General features: G+C 34.5%; 1 protein-coding gene across 2 annotated transcripts in view; it reads left to right on the top strand.

Annotated features, from left to right (window-relative positions):
* DGKB (diacylglycerol kinase beta) overlaps nt 1-22,100 on the top strand; it is a 339,578-nt gene that overhangs the window by 71,781 nt on the left and 245,697 nt on the right. For both annotated transcript variants that reach the window (XM_090142730.1, XM_090142731.1), the window contains 6 exons: nt 4,781-4,934; nt 6,924-6,959; nt 8,002-8,142; nt 13,251-13,300; nt 14,608-14,682; nt 15,204-15,323. In XM_090142730.1, coding sequence (XP_089998856.1) covers nt 4,781-4,934; nt 6,924-6,959; nt 8,002-8,142; nt 13,251-13,300; nt 14,608-14,682; nt 15,204-15,323 — 576 coding nt within the window. The remainder of the gene's footprint in view (nt 1-4,780; nt 4,935-6,923; nt 6,960-8,001; nt 8,143-13,250; nt 13,301-14,607; nt 14,683-15,203; nt 15,324-22,100) is intronic.

Genomic DNA, 22,100 nt, shown 5'->3' on the forward strand with positions numbered 1-22,100 from the left:
TCCAGATAGTTTCTTTCAGCAGTCAGTCAGTCATTTAGAACTCATGATAAACTTTGCTTTGCTTTATCTTTTTCAGATTGGTTTAAAATTGGTTGGGGGGTGAGGGAGGAACTTAAACAATACCTATGGATTAAATGCTTGTTGGCAGTTTGATTTTAATTTTGAAATTTGGTTGATGGTTAATTAAATGTTATGGATTATCTCTGACAATTTGTGACATTAAAAAGATGCATAATTTTAATTTTCCTCTGCCTTGAGTCATAGTGAGTCCAGTTTAATATCTGCTTCCAGAAAAGCTGAAAGTGATCAATACTTCTGCCTTTTGTCCTTTCTCCTTTTCTTTTCTTGGTAGATAAGTTTTTTGTTTTTTGTTTTTTGTTTTTTTTTTTTTTTTGTTTCAAATTTTAGGTGATTGGAAACAGTGATAAGAATGTATGACTGGGAGAGGATGAATACAGAAGCTGCTTCTTAGTAGTGAAATTAATTTTTATGTGAATGTTATATTTTAAATTAGCAGAACCTTGATGGTACTTTTGAATGTGTACTTTTCTGGACTTGCATCAGAATATTTCAGTACCAAATAAAATTTCATTACTCAAACATTGCTATAAAGTTACAGTGTTTTACAAATTACAATTTATATAGCTTTTCTTCATACAGTTTATTTTTTTAAATTGTAAAAGATAGGAAATGGTGTTCCAGTAAAATTGGCAAATCAGTTATTTAAAAGATACAATAGGAATTCATTTATATATAATAATTATAAGGACACCTACCTTTCTGTGGCCTACTTACGAAGCATTTGGTACTTTTTTTTATTTGTATCACAGCTAAAACAGAACAGGCTATTTTTTTTTCCTCATAAAATTTAGGCCAAAATGATTTGGAAGTTCTTTCATGTTCCTCTAGTTATTGGTTGCTTTGAGCATGTCCTTTATCCTCTATATTTTGTTTTACTAAACTTGTGACCATAATCTCCCAACTTGTCTTCTGTGAAATGGAATGAATTAATACGTGTGTCAGGTTAATTGTGGTCAATTTAGTACCTCCGTGCACACTCTCATTCTCTCATTTGGGAAGCATCATGGAAAATGCTTTCCAAAATGCTAAAACTTTCTTTCAGAGGTTCATTTGAATTCAGCTGGAGCTTCTGGAAGCCAAGCAACTGTTGAGAATTAAGCAATTAGCATGCACGCTTAAGAAAACAACATCCATGATTATATCTTATGTATTGTTCTATATTATTGATAGGAACTAGTTAAGTAATGCTTATGAATTCTTCAAAAGTTATAAATTATTTTCAAATCGTAATAAAATATATAAAATCTTTTTTTTTTCCCCCCCCACTTTTTGGTTCCCAAAGCATTGTGTGGTCCCTTTGGTGCAGAGAAAGCATGCTAGCAATTAGAGAAAGGCTATTTATTTACTGAGGCATTTTCATAGTTTTGAACAGTAAAATTTCACGAGGAAAAAATAAAACTAACATATGACTACAGAAAAGGAAAATGTTCTTAATACTGTGTGTTGTTCTTCTCTTCTGTGAAAGTTAGTTTACATTTGCCTGAGTTTCAGCAAATGTTTTCATATCTTTACGTGTTCTGTTCGAATTGAAATACATTCAGGACTAAAAATGAGTGAGACTAGTACACCTGTAACATGAGTCTTTCACGGTGGTCCTCCCAGGACTTCTTTTAAGATATTAATCTCTTTTTTATTCTTTTCTGCTGTTCTATAATGGTTATGTATATTACAGTGAGAGAGATGATAGTCAAAACATTGACAATATTTGTAGGTGAGCCTTCCATGAAAAATGTCCCCTTTTTGTTTGTGAATAATCTAAACTACTACCAGCCCTCCTAGTCTAGCTCAGTTTTGCTATGTACTCTAGAGACATTTACAAAAGCAAATCTTCAAATGTGACTGTGGTACCTGTTAGTTCCTATTAGGATAATCTGCTCTGAGTACGCGGGTCTTCAAAGTGTTACTCAGCTATGGAGTTTTAGAATCAAGGATTTTGTCTTTTTTATATAGACAAGAACCTTATTGCAGGCATCTGTTCATAGGCCTTCTTAAGGCAGGACTGTTACACATTCATTTGGTACAGCTTGTGTTTTTTTCATCTCTATTTTGGACAATTATCAACATTTCTGATATGTATTTAATTCACTTACCAGCTCCTAGCTGAACTTGCAGCTTCATTTGAGAACTTTTGGGTGTATGACATCTGATTTGTTATATGAATCCTGCTGTTTCCATGGGGGGAAGAGAGCAGAGGATAAAGAACTTTCAGTTGAATAAATCTAACTGAAACAGCTTTTTAGAACAGCCACTCTCTTTTTTCCTCTGCTAGGCACCGTACTACAATCAGTGGCAGTCAGTGTGCCAAAAATATTAAGTAGACATGACAACCAAGTGATAGTATCTATTGTTTTCCATAGCCAGAAAATATGTTTGGAATACTTGCTTTGGAGGACATAAGGATAAATACTGGTCTGAACTTCTTTAGAAAATAATGAAAAGTTTTAATCCCATTCAGAAAGAGAGTAGCAGGAAGAAGGAAGCACAACAATTTAACCTTATTTTTAGCTCATATCCTACCCAGGCACAGTTCTAAGCATATAAAAAAAAAAGTGGCATAAGGGATTTAGTTATTGCTGTCACCTTGGCTAATATTAATGAGACAGGAGTTTAGAAATCTATATCTATAATGTTAAGGAATATTTTAGCAGACATATATACCAACAAGGAAAATATGATAGTAAAGCCTTATGTAGTACAGAGATATCTTGTATGTCCATACATAAACTAATTGGATTATAATTTGTTTTTCTCTTTTTTCACTTGGTTATTCTTCTTTATATGTAATGTAATGAAAGAGCTAAGAAACACATAATTGGTGAACAACACAAAGTAATTTCAGGTTGTTAAAGTCAATTGGTTTAGTGATTGGTGAATTTGTTATGCTTGCAGATTAAAAAAAAAAAAAAAAAATTTATATCATGTAAGATAATGACCTCGGTTGCTAATTTATATCCTTTTGCTACTGTGTTTTCATTGTTCATAAACATTGAAATGACTATCAGGGACTTTATTATTGAGGATAAAACTTAAAGCATTACTTAAACAGTACATGACTTACCAAGTTAGAAAGGAGTGACTGAAACTCTATGATGATAAGGTACTCTGTGTCCAAGATTTCCATTTTGAGCCTCCTGTAGGCATTTTTTTGTTTTGTTTTCTACTGTTCATGTGTTCAGTAGGTGAGAGTTCTGTTGGTTTCACTCAGTTTCTTTGCCAAATGAGGTGTTCTATATTAGAAGGTCAGCTCGTTTGCCAAGTTTGCATTTCTAATAATGATTTGCACAAGATCTGATTTTGCTATCTGTGTTGTTAGTCTCTAGTAAGGAGAGTGATATACATCTAAAACATTACCCTGAGGCAGACAGGTATTTGCCTCAGTGGGAAACACCTTATTTCATGTAGGAATAACATTTTTTGTCTCATATTGAAAAAAAAAAAAAATGGGGGGGAGGTGGGGGCAGAGGGAGGATGAGGAGGGAGGGAGAGAAATCACTACTCCAAAGCTTTGAAATACTTTTAAAAATGACTTTAATATAATGTATACCGTGACTCAGATCCTGAAGTCACAGAGACACTGTGAAAATCTAGTTTCCGTTTTCCTTTTCCTGGCCTGATTTCAAGTCTTGCTAGTCTTTTCTCTCCTCAGGCTGTATTGACTGTACTGAACATAAGGTGTTGAACTAGACTTCAACAGAAAAGAGCAGAATTTTCCCCAAGCACGGAGAGTTTTCAACATGTTGATTTTGTGGAATTGTATGCCTTTCTCTTTTGACTATTCAAAGATGAAAAGTTACTGAAGTTACTTTCTGATCTAAAATAAAAGACAGCAACATTTTATATTTTATTGATTAATGAGTGATAAGCTGTTTTCTTAAAATCATGTGTAACTGAGTAGCATCATTAATATGTATGCAACTGTGTCACAGTTATTTCAGAGATAATAGTGAAACTGTCTTAAGAGCTCTTATGAGTTTCTCACCTGTTTAGAAGTTTTGTATTAAAAAGAATAAAATGGGATCGTAATGGTTTACATTCATGTTACTACTTAAAACAGATAATGCTGCTTTACCAGGTAGAAATCAGCAAGGAATCATTTTGCTGCCAAAATCAAAACCAAATTAAACTAAATGAAAAATGTTTCAATTTGACAACCCTCCTAACAGCCCACATAGTGTTGTGAAATTTCAACACTAATTTTACTGCTAGAGCTGATCTGTTCCTCTTTGACAAATGCCAGCAAACTATTTTGCCACCTAGAAAAGACAGGTGGCCTTCAATTGCCTGAATTTGGCATCCAGTAATCCCCTGCTTGTTGTCTGCATAATCGTGAGAAAAGCTAAAAATTAGTATGTACATCCCCATAAGTTCCATAATGACCTTTAATTGTTAAACTACTTTGTAATCAAGAAACTAGTCAGGATTGCACTTAGGGATCTTTATAGAAATGCTCTGAATTTACTATGGACTTACCTTGCCTTCTAGGTTTATCTTCATTCTAGGCAATGGAACAAATGCAGTGGGTTTCCAAAGTGGTAATTAAATAATCAGTTATTTCTGGACTAAGTATGAAGGCTGTATCTTCAGGAAACAATGTTTTTGAATATAGTCTAAAATATTTGCTAACAGAACATTTTCTGATTCATTAGTTTGAAAGTGTTTAAAAAGGAAGCAATTCCTATTATATTTTTTTCTCCTCTAGACAATTGATTTAGAGGGATTCAAGCTGTTCATGAAGACTTTTCTGGAGGCAGAGCTACCTGATGATTTCATTGAGCATCTTTTTACATCATTTAGCAACAAAATCTCCCACTGCAGCCCATTAATAAAAAACAAACCCCCACTCCTTTCTGGAGGTAAGTAATACAGTCAAAGTAATATAAGAATTGGAAGTCGCATGCCCCTACCACTTACTTTCCAGTAGTGATAAATATGTAGAATTCTAAATAATGTGCACTTCTTTTTTGTTCTGATATTTATGGAATTGGATAACCTTACTCAGGCATGAGCAAGGAATATTGTGAAGACAAATGGATATTTAATGGTTTCATCTTTTTAATTCACAGCAGTGTTACAGCTCAGGCACCAAAGTAGATGATATTTGTTCCATTAATGCTAATCAAATTGCTATGCCTACATGGTCTTGCTGACTACTATAAACACTTAAAAACCTTCAGAACCTCATGCAGAAGGCTTCTGCTGTGCTTCACAGTTTCTCTACCCAATTACTCCTGCTTCTCTTAATTAGTTATGATGCTGCTCTTAGTAATCTTAAATACTTACAGTTTCTGATATTTTAAATGCTGAACATTTAGCAATAGTTCTTTTATCCAGTGTAAAAACTACGTCTTTAATGCAGTGTAAAATTTTAATGCTACATTAATTTTTATGAAACATGATCCTAAGTGCAGATGATAACATGTTGAAATACTTCCAGGCAAAATAGTGTTTAAAGCTTTCAACGTAGAAAACTTTATAAAACTTTTCATTAATTCTTGGAGATAGATTTAACATGATTATCCTAACTTGAAATCTTTGATTTGGCACAGTACTAATTTGGGAACTCTGTCAAAATTAAGTGGCTAAATGTAGAAGTTAGGCTAATTTAAAAAAATAAATTTCATATACTGAACAGCTGGGATAATCAAGCATTTAGAACATTTTACCAAATGGTTTGATGGGTTCTTAATTGCTGGAATTCTTCATATTAAGATTAGGTTTCTTCAAATTGCTACTTATGCAGAAACTGTGAATTTGATACAAATGCTACTAGTTAAAATGCTAGCTCTATTGATTTCTGTAGATGCTTTAGTGTACAGTATTAATTGTACACTTTCAGGTATCACCCACTGAATCCAGCCTCATTTTTGTGATGGCTGTTTAATGTATTACATATTTTCAGCACTGCATTTTTTTTCTGCTCTGCATAGAGATTCTGTTGCCTATGATGTATCCACTACACAATTTCTGTTGTCATTACTTTTAATTTTTCCTTGAAGTTTTCATTCTAAAGTGAGAATCAGTAGCAATAAACATATATCGTACCAGCCACCAATTTAAAAGTTGCCTGATAATAACAATTTCATATTTTATTATTCTGGTATTGAATTTATTTGGCTTTGACACTTTTTACATAGAGATGATAGTGGCTTTTGTAGGTCACTGTCAGATTTATTGCTGAATTCTGCCCAGTATAGACTGTCCTCAGCTTTGCTTTTGTTGTAATTCTCTCTGATACTTTTGGAGCAGTTTAAAAAACAAGAGGAAAAAAAGTGAATTCTACTGTTAAAACTGTATTCTAGGTTTCGTACAATGGCTGTTAACTCAAACTTTTTCTCCCTCACACATTTTATCTATTTAGTAGTTCATTTTCATCTTCAATTTAGTAGTTTTCCGTATGTATATAGTGTAATGCCAGAAGGGCTGATTGATAAATTGCATATTTAAAGAGACAGTGCAGTTTATCTCATGCAAGAATTATCATTATTTGTGCCTGAGAATAAAGACAACTTGGTTGCTTGAGATTTAAACTAGATTTTATTTTTTTATAATTTGAAGCATTCAAAGTGAAAAAGTAGGTGCTTGTACATGGTCATGTGCAAATGAAAATTACAGAAAGTTTCATTTTAGGATATCTAGCAGTCTTTAAATGTTAACAGTGGTGGAAAAAACCTGATCATATTGAGAAAGAAATCTGTCAGATATATTTGACATTCTTCTGGAAATTGAGAAGGAACACATGAGCTAGTGAAGATCACAGGCGGGGTCATAAGTCTCTCTACGTGCCCATTTTTTGCTTGGCTTATTTCAGTCCACTCACACCTGTTTATAAATTGTATTTTCAGTTAAAGTGTCTGAAGAGAGATGGAAACAGATGCCAGGTAAGCATCAGTGCTGTAAGTCAGTATGGTATCCACCTTGCTTCCACTTCTCAATATGATTTGACTGGTACCTTGTAGCTGATCATAATCTAAAACTTAAAGCTTATATATCATTTTTATTTTTCAGTGGAATGTGAGACTATGCCTTTTTAAGACGAGTAGGTCTCAGATTTATAACTTTTATTTTGTGCATAGGATTCACATGCACTATTTGTGTAAACTGTTTGATTAAAGATAGCATCTTAGTAACATTTTATACTATCTTAATTTTAATTTTACTTACTGACATGCAAGCTCCACTAGTAGAATATAATTCTATTAGATCTAGTTTTTCATTTAAATATTTACATTTACTGTGTATCTGCCTGAAAACATGAACTTCACTCAAATTTTATTTTTTGCATACCAGTTTGCACTTACTTAATCATGGCATTTGAGCAATTATGACAGTTAATTAAATTCTATGTATATTTTCCTAATATTCTGTAGTCAGGTTTTCCACGTTTTAAATACGTGTTGCTGTGACACACTACTAGCTCTGTTCTGGAGAAGATTACACATTTCAGTGTTTTCAGAGTTTTCTTTGTCACTAAAACATCTTTAAATATTATATCTGTAAACAATCTGTAATTAGAAAAAAACTTTTACAAGCACTGAGAAATGAATACAGAGTTGGGCAGGGATTGCTTTGTTACTTAATTTAACATGTATGTACCATGTAATAAAAATATTCACCAAAATTATTTTACAGTAAAATGATATCAGGTCAGTGTAAATGGAAAAGCAGGAATACTGTTCCTATACTTGATTTATTTCTATTAAATTTGCTTTACCTGTGCAGTATCTCACTCTCATTTTAATTCTGCATTTTTTTGGATAAACTATGTATATCAATTGTTCAAAATTTCATAGCTTGATTTAAATTAAGGAATCAGATGTGATTCAAATTGAAAAATAGTGCATGATGTACATAAAAGCTCTGGATTGTATTCTCTGGTTACATCCTACATTAAGAGTAACAAAGGATGTATTTTATTTCCAGGTCTGAGACTTAACAAAGGTACCTCTACATCCCGACCTCCTACACCTGCCAACTTGAATTTACCGGATGCAATCCAGCTGAAAGACATTGTTTGTTATTTATCACTGCTAGAAAGAGGAAGACCTGAAGACAAGCTAGAATGTATGTTGTTGTTTTTTTGTTTTTGTTTTTTTTTTTTTAAACATAAACTTACTTCTATATATACATTTGTTTTCAGGGAAAACTAATGAAAAATTATATCAAAAGCAAATACACTGTAGATGCTATGCAGTGTAGATAAAGAAGTGATGAATAATCTGTAGAAAATGAACTAATTCAGACAAAGAATTTGGGCTTTGGGATCTATTGTGAATTCAAGAAAGTGAAAAGTAATCCAAGTCCATACTGCTGTTGGTAGTGCAATGAACTTTTGATTCTGAGAGTTAGGATTACTTTGATTTTTGATTTAGGGGCCTCATTTAATAAAGCCAAAAACCTCTATCTGCTAAAAAAACAAAAAAAAAACCAAGCAAACAAACAAACAAAAACAAAAAACAACAAAAAAAGAGAAACAAAACAACGTGATCTGCAAATCAGAGAAAAAAGAAAGAAAATATATGTTTCTCCTTTATGGAGTTTTAGAAGCTAATTTTAAGACAGGTAAACGATCAAAGTTCTTCTAGAGACCAGGTATATTTTAATATACAAAACTATCAAAATTCTGGGATCAGGCTTCAGTGCTATATGGAAAACAAATGTTTAGTATGATAGGAAACAGGAAGCTGTTGGAGAAAGAAATTCATTACAAGGTTAACTGACCATGTGTTTTTGAAGAACTCTGATGTTTTGTTTACCTATACTTAAGTTACAATTAAAATTTTGTACTGTAAATTTACTGACAGAAATTATAGGGAGTCAGCCCTAAATTTGATAATAATAATTTAGTATTATGTTATTAAAAAATGAGGTATTTGTTTGTGTGCATTTCAAACACAAACAAATGGCAACTAGGATTCTAGGACTGAATTCAGCTAACAATATGGTAACTATTTCACCATATAGCAATTCATGCAAACCATATTAGAGCTGTGAGGAGCTGTATGCACTGAGCATAACATGAAAAGAAGAGCAAGTGCTTCCCCTTGTGTCAGAAACCAGTACAATGAAAAAGGGAGGGAGATGAAAGAACAGGATTCTTCTAATGTGGAGAATATTTCACAGATTTTTCCAAGCAGGAACTGTGTAGGAAAAGACTATGTATGATTTATGAATTAAAGCCTGATCTAATAAATGTATTTATATATTAAATACATTCGAGGTTATATGGATTTATTACATGAATTAAGGGTATGGTTATTGCATAGATTTATATGCTACTTCTTCACTTTTTAGCTTATAAAGTTCAGACTACATCATACCATTAGTATGTAGATTTCCCTAATGATATATCTGAATCCTCCTTATAAATAAATGATATAATTTAACTCTTTGTCTGAAATAATTGTATAATAGTAGGTTCTGTGGCTGCAAAGTAGAATAAAAAGTAGTTGCAGTGGAGGGGAAAAAAAAAAAAATTCCAGAATTGCCAATGTTAATGTTAATACTAATCTCACATCTGCAATTTTCTGTTGATAAAAGAATGACAAAGACTGAGTTTTAGCAGGGTGTTTGGAAACTAGATTCAGGACAAGCAGAACATGGAAGTGATGATCTCAAGTAAAACCTGACATAAACTGGAGGACTTTTAAAAATAAAATGCACCAAAAGGATTTTATTTATTTAGACTTTGGATCTATATGATCAGCAGTTTTTCATAGATTTACAAATATTTTAGCAGATGTATAGCTTCTTTAACCTGTTAGCATTGTATTCCTGGAAGTCTTCAATACAATGAAACTCACGTGTTTAAAACACTCAGCATATCTGTTCTCAAACCACGTATGGACTAAATATATTCCAAACTGTCATAAAAGAGATGCATTGGAATAATTCAAGTTCTCTGTTTAAGGGCATACTACATATAGATAATGGTACATCTATGATGTTAAGTACCTCTGTGCTCTGTGGACCAACTTGTAAACTTGATCTGTAGAAACTATTCTATACTCCCACACTGTCATTCTTGTATGTATAAGAAAAGCCTCTTGTAAATATGCAGGGTACTTCTCAGGAAGCAAACAGTGGTATTTCATGGCTCAACTTCTCTTCCTTTAGTGACCTCAATGGTGGAAGTCATTTTAGCTGACAACTATTTGAGTTTTATCAGGGACATGACATCAGCACAGACCATTTCCTCAATTTGTATGTTTTTCTCAGTATGTCCATGGATGTTGGACACATATCTTCAGTTCCCCAATTTCTTCTTGAAAGGCTATAATTTACAACTTTTGGTGCTTCGGGGATGCCATCTTTTATAACTTCCATGCTTAGAAATCCAGAAGTTGCAGGGGAAACTACAGCAGTGCAGAAAGTGATCTAATATTTTCAATTATTTTTTAATACGTTTATACATCATTTGCAAGAAGTATGTACTCTTGCAATAGATATATGTGGCCAGTCAGTGCTGCCATTTAAGGGAGTGAGAAAGGAATATAAAGAATTAACTTGGGCTTGATTTTTGCTCAGTTGTTTTTATCGTTTTGTTGTAGTTCATTTTTCACTTAGATTGGGTAAATAAGCAAGAACACAAATATTTAGAAGGGTGTGAAAGGAAAATGATTGCATACCATGCCAGCTGGGTAGTTATTCAGTCTAAAGAAGCACACAGATACCTAATGCATATATGAGTGGAGACTTTGTTTACTATAGAAGTGAAACAGTTATAGTTGTACTAATGTGTTTTCAAATGACAGTTTTGAAGTACTGATTGGTGTTAAAGGAAAAAATAATATACTAGTTGGAAACACTGCTTCTCTGGAAAGAGGAATGGAAAGGGAGATGCTAAACACCTGTTGCTTATGTGATAATTGTAGAACGTTTCAACTGTTGTATTGCAATAGTGCTGGAGGAGGATAGAGAACCAAATGACTTTATTGTTTAATGATTCAGTGATTCTCTATGGAAACTGAATGCTTAATGCTATTTCTGCCATATAATATTAGCTGTCTTAAAGTGAGCACAGCTCAGCAGCTTTGGCAGAAGTGTATTAGCAGAGATGTTACAATTTCTGATGGCTTTAATACTGTTATATTCCACAGAAGCAACGTAATTCACAGGCTAACATATTTGTATAGGTTTTTTAGACCTATAATTAATTAGTTATAATTAAAAAGTCCATAGTAATTAATGGACTTTTGTAACTTGCAACAGAGTACTAGAGTAAAAATCTTCAATCTTATATTACAGTTCTTAAGACTAATGTGAGATCACATTGGCTAGTATTGATGTTGTGGTGGAAAGTTCAGTGATCAACTTGGGAAGCAGATAGGGGATAAAAGAATACAATCCAAGCCATGTACCTGTGAAGCGTGTTTTCCTCCAAGTCAAAAGTAGTCAAATTCTTTTCAAACTTCTCTCTAATCACTCCCCTCTATTGTTACCTGAAAAAGATAACAGAATCACAGAATCACAGAATCGCCAGGGTTGGAAGGGACCTCAAGGATCATGAATCTCCAACCCCCCTGCCACATGCAGGGCCACCAACCATTCCACCTAATGTTAGACCAGACTGCCCAGGGCCCCATCCAATCTGGCCTTGAACACCTCCAGGGACGGGGCATCCACAACCTCCCTGGGCAGCCTGTTCCAGTACCTCACCACTCTCTCCGTAAAGAATTTCCCCCTGACGTCCAGCCTAAATCTCCCTTCCATCAGCTTAAAACCATTTCCCCTTGTCCTGCTGTCACTCACCCTTTCAAAGAGTTGATTCCCCTCCGTTTGTAGGCTCCCTTTAGGTACTGAAAGGCTGTGATGAGGTCACCCCGCAGCCTTCTTTTCTCCAGGCTGAACAAGCCCAGCTCTTTCAGCCTGTCCTCATAGGGGAGGTGCTCCAGTCCCCTGATCATCTTCATGGCCCTCCTCTGGACCCTCTCCAACAGCTCCCTGTCTTTCTTGTACTGGGGGCTCCAGACCTGGACGCAGTATTCCAGATGGGGCCTCACAAGAGCAGAGTAGAGGGGAACAATCACCTCTCTGTCCCTGCTGGCCACCCCTCTTCTGATGGAAACTTTTTCTTGCAGGTGGAACTTTTTCTTGCAGAATTTACTGGACTGTGGGAACATTTTCATATGGATCTATTGTGTGGTACTGTTCACTGCTGAACAGGCCATAACTTACTTTTTTTCCAAGGCATCTAATAAGTTGATTACTGCTTGGGTTTTGCTATGAATTGAGGCATAACAGTGTCCTGCAACTACCTGTAGATAAGCTCTCTTCTTACTTCTTTGAAAATAGATCTTCTAGGGATTAGGGAGTTCAGAACTCTGACAAGCTGCATCACAGATGATAGGAACAAAGAGTGAGGCATGCCTGGACTCCTGGTTTTCATCTTTAGGCTTTTAGAAGAATTTCTACTAAAGGTTCAAGCTTCTTCCTGCTTTGCAGTCTTTTGCTATATATGATCAGCTGAAGAAAATGCTTTGAAATATTTTTGTAATAATGGATATGCCCAGTCTTGTGGCTGGAGGCAGGTAGTGATAGAAACTTGAAAGTATGTATTTCTTCTGGATATCACCAAAATGCAATGATTCTTGTGTGGGCAGATCTTCAGCATATTGGCAAGACTGTTTCAATTTAGTCTGGTACAGGTAGGATTCGTGCTAGCAGCCTGTGAGGAATGTTTTCTGTTGGATTCTCCTGATTAGGTACTAAAATAATAATCATCTATTTCATTTAGTGTAGATCAGAAAGCATTTTTAAAGCAATAGTAATAGCTGCAGTCAAGAGGGTTGAATAGCATTGTAATTTAAGTGTGCTTATGAATATTTGGTTGACGAATTGCATGTTTTCCTGTGTGTGATGTCATGTCTGAGAGTCTTTTGGTGGCAGTCCCTGTTAGTGCAGATCAGACCATCTCTGAGAAAAACCAGGAACATATTCACAGACCCAGGTGAGGTTCTGAAGGGTCTGTGTGGAAAGGGTGCAGTTATGTCTCACTGGAGGCAATGTCGTAGGAGATTCAGTGAGAGAACCACATGTATTGCAAAATCTTCAGTGGATCTGCAGTTAGTATAGTCATGCTAATGCTTGTTTTTTTTGTTTTTTTTTTTTTAATTAAAGAATATTGTTACTATGTTTTCTAATTGTGTTTCCTTCTTTTTGCCTCCTTTTAGTTATGTTTCGTTTATATGATACAGATGGAAATGGATACCTGGATAGTTCGGTAACTTTAAATATATTGTTGTGTTTTAAGACTATGTCCTAATGGTATAGCTATAAAAAACGATGTGAATCTTGAATTAATAGAACCACTGTAAATTATAGTCAATAGAAAATTGCCTGTTTTGAAAGCAAACTTTGAGTATTTCTTCCATTAAGCTGCTGTTTCTTCAACCATAAACATTTTCAAATGCTGACAATGTTAATGTGAAATCTTATTTTATATTCTTTTTATTTTTAATCATATTACTATATAGGATGCATTAATATGGCTCCTAAAACTCTAATATGCCTCTTGGAGATGTATATGAAAGCATCAGCAAAGATTTCATTAAAATGGGAAGGCATTCCATACCTGAGTTTCAGATGTTCTGACTGTCTGCCTTGTATACAAATGTCCAGCACTTTGGAAAATCAAGTCATACATATAGCAGTATACAGTATATCATTTTTAACTCCTTTTGAGATTTAAGTGAAAAGGTCATGTGTCCCCATAGTTCTTACTTAATTTAACCTGCAGGTTTAACCTACAGTTGATTGTTACAGTTATATGAGGATGTGTTCCAAGTGTTCCAAGATTTATGTAACTTTTTTTGTTGTTTTGTTTTACTTAACAGTTAAAGAAAATATAACATTCCTCTAGACATCTCTGTTAAAATCCAGTCAGATGATACATGTATACTTATTTCCTACCATTAATATTAATATAGAATTTCTGCCTAGTGCATTCTTCAGCTGACTGACTATAGGGGGAAATCTTTGAATTTTAAATCTAAATAATTCAACCTCATTAGTTTTGATTCTTTAAATTAATGAAGTTGAAGTCAGAGTAGTCCTGGACATCGCACTGAGAAAAAATTAAAGTCAGATAATATAGAAAAAATAGTTGTTTTTTTTATTATTTTTATTTTTAGTTTTTCTTTCATGTCAAGTAAGGAAAATAGATTTTTTCCTAATTAAGGAAGCATGCCAAGTAGGAACCCCCAGTTCCTTCTTCTCACACAGAAAACACTTTTTTTTTTTTTTTTTTTTTTGTGAAGGTAAATGCATCTATGTAAAGTATTTGCTTTTAAAAAATATAGTAATTTTCTTGTTCTGCTCAGTGGGTCTCTGATTTTCAGTTTCACATGGTGAAAAGTTAATTAAAAAAAAAAAAAGATTTTTTTATCAGTTAGTGATTAGAAGTTTTTTTCTGTATGTTTCCGTGTTAATAGTCACTGGACGCTATAGGTTTGAATTAGGAATTGCTTGCAGTAGAATTTATAATTTTAATATTGCATTAAATACGATAATTCTTTCTGTCATCTGTAGGAGCTGGAAAATATCATTGCACAAATGATGCATGTGGCAGAATACCTTGAATGGGATATTACTGAACTGAGCCCAGTAAGCATCACCAGCTTTTGTGGTTATGGAGGCAGTTTTTATTTGTTTTTTGATTCTTCATGCCAACGTGAGATTCTAGATAATAACAAGATAGAAATAATAATAGTATGTGCTTCACTATGGCACTGTAAATTAACACTTTTTTCAAATCTTTTTCTGATTATATCTGCTATGTAAAGCATTCTTTGGTGAAGTTGAATGCTTTTCTTCAGTGCATATAGTAATTGATATGTATAACACAACTGATTTAATCCTGAAAATGTCTTAATATTGATTGTCTCTTGTTTGTACATAGTACACAAGGGGAAATTTTGTTTGGGATATTGAGTGATAATTGTTAATATTAGATTCTATTAGAATGTAAATATAAATATTGCATTTCATTTTCTGAACTGGCAGGGCTTGTATAGGTACCATATAAATTATGTGGGTTTTTTGCACATAGATGAGAGATCATAGATCCTATGTGTCTGGTTATGTTAGAATATGGAATTCATTAGTCTTTTCATTAAACTGTGTAGATTCTTCATGAAATGATGGAAGAAATTGACTATGATCATGATGGCACTGTTTCTCTAGAAGAGTGGATCCAAGGAGGAATGACAACAATCCCACTCTTGGTCCTTCTTGGATTAGAGAATGTAAGTATTAACATCAAAGTGTCAAGTTTCTGCTTGCATGTCAGCATGGTCCTCAAGTCTTTTTTCTCTATAACCTTTATAATGAATGGCTTTACTAGTCTTTACTGTGCGTTGTCTCACTCCAATTTATAGGAGGGAGATGAGGTTCTTTTAATATCTGTATACCCGATGTGAAAGTAAGAAACAACAGTTCATATGTTAGTCCAACCAGTTTATTACAATTCCTAATCAGGGTAGACAGGGAAGGGAAGGAGGGCGATAAAAAAGATAGGAAAGAAGCAAGAATCACATAAAGCGGGGATAGTCACCACCAGGATCCAGCAGCGGTCCCGTTGCATGCCGCTTTGAAGGTCCGAGGCAGAAGCAGCAGGGGGAGAGCAGCAGCGTGGCCAGCCTTGGGCAGCAAGCAGGTAGCAGGAGGCAGTCGCAGAGCCAGTCCAGTGGGAAGCAGCAGGATTCAGGTAGCGGGCCCAGTAGAGTCCATCAGCATGCAGGAATTCCGTAGTGAGGAATCTGATGGCAGACACCTTTGTTCTTCTTCAGCATACTGGTAGAGTCCAGAGCAAGTCCAGGAGGGAGAGAATGCAGAGCAAGTTCAGGAGAGAGAGAGGCAGGTCGTGAAGCTTCTTTATGGCAGAAACCTCTTCTTCATGAGGAATCTGTTGCCAGAGAACCTCACATTGTTCAAGATTGTAGGTCCCCATTTTATCCTTCTTCTTTCCCTGCCTACGTGACATCCCTGGGTGCTTGAGCAAGAGTCATATGAGATGGCCATCTTCCTGGAGATAAGCCCACGCAAAAGACCGCTTCACGGCCATTAAGCTGCAGCTTATCTCTCTCGTTGCCCCTGGCCTTGTCCATCTGTGCCCCTCAGACAAAGGATTTCACAACTCTTGCCCAGGACTTGTCCATCAAAGTTCTCCAGACAAAGGATTTCTGAACCCATGCCCAGGACTTGCCTGAACTTGTTCATCTGTGTCCTCAGCAAGCTTTGAGACAATGATGTAAAAGAATAATCTCTTACATGCATTTACTATGAATGATGTATAAAAAACATCAGTGTGCCTTCAAAGTCAGAGCTACATTTGAATGTCTGAAACAACATCGGCACTGAAGCTGAAAGTTATGAAAAGCTCATTAGTTTATTCTATTGACAGCATATAATGAATTGCTAGCTGCAGAAGCATCTTGTAAGAATGTTTTATTACCCATGCATATTTTACAGCTGTCTTGGAGTGGTGTCTTGGCAACTCCACATGTGCTGTGTAGCTTAACTACAGTGGATTATGGGACAGTCTAGTCTGGAAGGGAGTTTAGAGATCATTTGACCAGCATCAAGGGAAAAAGATTTCTTTTTCATATCAAGACGGAATTTCTCCTTCAGTGATTCTTGCCTGCTAACTCTTATCCTATCATAATATATCAGTGTGAATATATTCTTCCATGTTTTTAACTAGCTTAATAAACTGTATTAAGAAAAAGCATCGGAGTGAACACTTAGACCAAAGGATGTAGTATAATGAAAGAGGAGCTTAGGCTCTATACATTTACAACATCCTATTAAAGATAAGGAAATATAATGCAATCAGTAATTTTTACCTGTTTAAAACAGCTGTTTTAGCTCTGGCATGTTGCCAGTGCCACCTGCTGTCCTGTATTTTTGCTCATTTTGAGCATGTGTATCTTAGCATACGTTTCAAATGTTTTTTTTTTGTTTGATATAAAACATTTTCTTTTCTGAAGTCTTTTCCAGATACTAATGTCAAACTACACACGTTTACCTTTCTCCGTTCAGTGCTATGTCCTGAACTAAATCTAGGCTGTAGTCACTCCATAGTATCTTATTTCACTAGGAATAGTCAGATTTTCCATATAAAAGACTACTGTGCATTTAGCAGAAGACATAACATTCTTGCAAAATAATAATAGTCAAACATTTAGCTCTTACTAATCAACTTACCACAGAAATAGCTAAACTGATGAAAACTTACAGTCCATTTGGATCACTGTATGTACTAATTTCCTAATTCTAGATATTTGGTGCTCAGTGGAAAAAAATGTACTACTTTCCTGTCATCAAAAGGCAAGTCTATGTCAGATTGTATTCCTTTATTTCCACATATTTACCCTAAGCACAGGGTAGCAAATTCTCTGTAGAAATTAGTGTAGGAGATAAATGATGGTCATTTTCAATATGTATTTCTCATTTGCAACAGATGTTGCAGTTTTTCTGGGAGCATTTTGCAGTGTCTGCACTTCTTTCTTTCTCAATTTAAAACAACTTAATTCTGTGGTAAATTAATGTAAGTCTTTTTGTAGAGGATAATTTTCATGTTAAATCAAAAGCCATGTTATTGGAAGGAAGCTGTGTAAATGTACATTATTAGACAATTTATTCTGTTGAGTATTTTTACTAGTTATTAGACAATAACTAGTCATTTTACTGAGGAAACAATAAAAATACATAAACAGTGATCAAAATTCTGTAACCTGATATCACTGTGGGTTAGTTTCTAAACACTACTCCATAAGTTGAAGAAACTGAAGTTCACATGGGTGAAGAAAGTGTTGTAATTCAACAGAAAAAAAAAAAAAAAAAAAAAAGAAAAAGAAAAAAAAAAAAGCCTTTTATTATTAGGATTGTTTTGTTAGTTGAACATCAGTTAATAAAAAAAAAAAATAAAAGGTTAGGATAACAATTGTGTTTTTTTCCGTATATTTTACTTTAATGTGGATTAATAGACTGTTCTCTGCCGGTGGTTCTGCAGTATCTAGCTGTAAACTGCAAGTTCGAGGCACTGGTGTATAAAAGTCTTTAATTTTAGCAGTGGAAATTATTTTATTCCCTCCTCAGTGACCACTAGATGTCACCGTTGCACTATAGTTGGTAATCTATACCTGGTGGAAAGCTGCCTTAAGGTAAAATTCAGCAATTCAGGAAATGCTTCATAACTACCATAAATTGTCATCAATAATCTGAAAACAGGCTGCTATGTCTGTCTTTTAATACATTCTACCTACTTCATCTCCTCTCCTGAAGCAAATGTACTCTGAACATTTATAAAATAAACATCTCAGTGTGGCATAAGCATCATCACACTTTTACAGAAATCCTTCAATTAACACAGAAGGCAATGCTTGTACAGTTTTTCTTTGGATCATCAAGCAGCAAATGTTTTGATATTATCGTAAAAAAATTTAAAGATAACTTTTGAATAGAATGCAATAGAATACTTGAGCGTGAGTTCACATGTGGGAAACACAGCCTTTTATACTGTTTATTACATTATTGATGATTTACTTTTTGAGCTCTGAGTATATGAAATTGGAATAAAATTGGCGATTTGAGAACACTTTCAAGTATGGTGTTGGATCTTTTGCACAATGAGGAGACTCTCAGGCTGAGCACTGAAATGGTTAATACTCAGGCAGTTTGGTAAACTTATATTCCTTTCGTTCAGAGAGGAATAAGGGAGATCTGCCTGCCTATATTAGAATTTGTAGCATACCTACACTCTGAGTGCTAACTCTCCAGTTAGAAGTAAATTTGCCCTAAGCGATCATGAGAGCTATTTTAGCAATATCATTGCGTGTCATTGCCGGCAGAGGGAGTTATGTTAATACTTTGTGAGACTTCATACCAGGAGCTGGAAAAAAAAAAAAAAAAAAAGTTTGCATAGCAGTTTTTTTGACTGTGCTGTCTACTTCTATGCTACGCTCGCTCCTACTGCTTTGTAGGAGGTTTGAAAGTTCCTGTCCTTTTGCCTATAGGTTGTTAAAAGTCCAGGAGAAATCAGGAGAAATCTTTCTGAGTGTAAGATAAATAGCATTTCATAAGGAGATACAAATTTAACGTTATCTAAAATGTAATTACTAGCATTTCTAGTGACTACTAATTCAGAAACAGAGACACATGGTGGTGTGTCTAATGATGAAACTTGTCTCTAGAAATGAATTTACCCTCCTGTGCTTCCTTTTCTGTTCCCTGATGTTATTTCCTGATGTACATCTTAATACCTAAGCATTTCTCAGCGAGCAGAATATTGCACTGGTGAGTTGAAGACTGTGGACAAAAATTTGTATCAGTTTTTCAAATATTTCTTCCCCCAACTGCCCCAATCACATTTGTGCACTCCCGCCCACCGCACTGACCCCAGTGAAATTCTTGGAACTTAGGAACTTTCCCAAAGGTCATGTCTCTTGAATGAGATTACTCCTTTTCCTGTTGAAACAGACTTTAAACTCTCCCTCTGCAAACCCAAAAGAAACAAAAAATCTGATGTGAATTCTTTGCTGACAATCCAGCAAAGAAATGTAGAACTTAACTGCATTTGTATTTAGATGAGGTGCTGTGTGATTTAATAGACACTTCTCACTTTCCTGGTAACAGAACAGTACTCAAAGATCAGTCATAAAAATGTCTTCAGATCCTATAAATATTTGTAAAAGGAATAAAAGCAAAATAATAATAAGCCACAAAAGAATAACTTAGCAGACTCCCTTACATACTTCTCCCTTGATTGCTTGTTACTGAGTCTTATAGGAACAACTGAGCATGCTAGTATTGCAGTCTCTATAGCTATTTTTGTTGGGGGTGATACTTGCTGGGATAAAAAAAAATCTTGCAATTTAGGTGTTTGTTTTTTTTTTTAATCTCAGAATCTGTGTTTTTGTGCTTGAAACCTCAAGATCTCTTTGTCGTCTTTTATTTACAAATATCTAAGAAGCAGTGGTAAATTTATATTCGATCTGACTTGGGATGTATAGCTAAATTCCATGAAAGTTTCTACCGATTCTAAGACTTTTTTCTTAGTTGATTTGCTTTTTAAGGTCAGGTCCCTCTTACAAACAAATTTGTGTCAGAAAGGTCAGAAGCATAAGTTAAGAGAGCCATTGTTAACAAAATAAATGTTACTCTTGTCATTATGTGCTGAAGTCTGCATATGGCATATGGAGGCTTCATTTTTAGTGATGTATAATGAAGTGAGGAAGAGATTTTTACTGTACCTGCCCTGCTTTGAGATTTTCTTAATGACTATTTGTTTTTAAACTCTTTCTCAGGATATGGAAGCAATATTACTGAATGCCAGTAAATGCACCTATGTGTTAGAATTGTGGATTTTATTCATACTTAAAGACTTGCATTGAGAGGGCTTTGTTTCATGTTATGTCTTTTTTTTTTTTTTCCCCTCTGGCAGTGTTTTAAAAAGTTATGTGCATGCATAATCATATGCAGCACTTTATTGCTGATTTTTGGCAGTGCACAAGAGCAAAAATTTAATTTGCTATTTTCCAAAAGTGCATTGTGTTTATGTAATGGATTTGCATCAGTTGCAGTCTGTAACACAGTTAAGTGTTTTAATTGGCAGAACACCCACATCAAGACTTATTTGTTTTTCTGATAAGGAAAATGCCAGCTAAGTTGGTCCATATGTTCTGTTCAAATAAGAAGTGACATATTCACATGCAATAGCCATTCTTTAAAAATAAAATTTAAATTTAAAAAGTAACACAAAACTCATGTAGAAGAGGGGCATGTTTATGCATAATCATGAATTATTGTTATTTTGTCAAAAATAGCAAATATTTTTGTGGACAAAATTCATGAGCCTGCATTTTAAATGCTTGTAGTTTATGACTGTATCTGTTGATGACCCTAGTGACATATGTTGAAATGAAACTGTAAATTGTTTACTGTTTTGTTGTTGTTGTTGTTTTTGTTTGTTTGTTTTTTCTCAGAAGGATATACATGGTATTTATTTTCTAGTGAGTAACTTTTATTTCAGAAGACTCGAACCTTACCTTACCAAATGTGTGTAGTTTAATAATAATTTAAAAATATGTTGAATGGTGCAGTAAAATAGAAATCAGAAAAGAAGCTGAAGGACTCCTTTTAATGAAATACATCCTCTTCAGCTGCCAGTCATGGAGGAGCTTGACAGGCTTCTAGGGCTCCACAGCTGCAGAATCTATTTCTGTTTCTTCAGGGGAAATTGCAAAACTTCCACATTCTGCCAGCCTGAGAATCTCAGATTAGGCAACCACTCTGATCTTTCTGCAGAAAGGGGACACATTGCCCAGTGGCCAGAGATGGCATTTGAACTCCTGTTGGTAGGATAAGGGAACCCCACTTGGGCTCTGATCTCAACAAATTATTGAAGCTGATCTCAGTTCATTTTGTTTGTAAGTAATTTGTAGAAATTATTCAAAACTGTGTTCTGGCCTGGACCTGCCACTGAACCAAGTATTCCTGATTTCTTGTAGTGCTGATTTTTTTTTCCTTTTTTTTCTTCTTTTTTCCACAAGGAAATTCTTCATTGTTTTAGGCTTGTCATTTACAACTATCTTCTAGAATAGAAAGAAACAAACTTTTAAGGACATAACTCATGCAGTACATGCTTACAAACCGCAATATTTTAAAATTAAAATTTATGTCCACTTACATTGAAAGTGAAAACCATCATATTATTGAAGAATGTCAGGAGCATTATACATACATGATGACAAACATTCTTGTAGGTTAATATGAGAAATTAGAAGCTGGATAAGAACCACATGTTGATCTGTTTCCCTTTAAATATGTGCCAATTTATGTTTGTAATGAAATGACCAAAAAGAACATGGCATTCAGTAATATTCAAAATCAAACAACTGTAGCTTGTTTCCAGCTGATGGATGTGAACAACTTTTGTTCTACTGGATGTTATATTCATTGAAATAATAGATTTAAAGTGAAATGTTATTAGGTTAATCTCATTTTTAATTCAAAACCTCTGA

This window comes from Phasianus colchicus, chromosome 6 (genome assembly GCF_987193195.1).
Source record: "Phasianus colchicus chromosome 6, bPhaCol1.hap1.1, whole genome shotgun sequence".
Taxonomy (NCBI): domain Eukaryota; kingdom Metazoa; phylum Chordata; class Aves; order Galliformes; family Phasianidae; genus Phasianus; species Phasianus colchicus.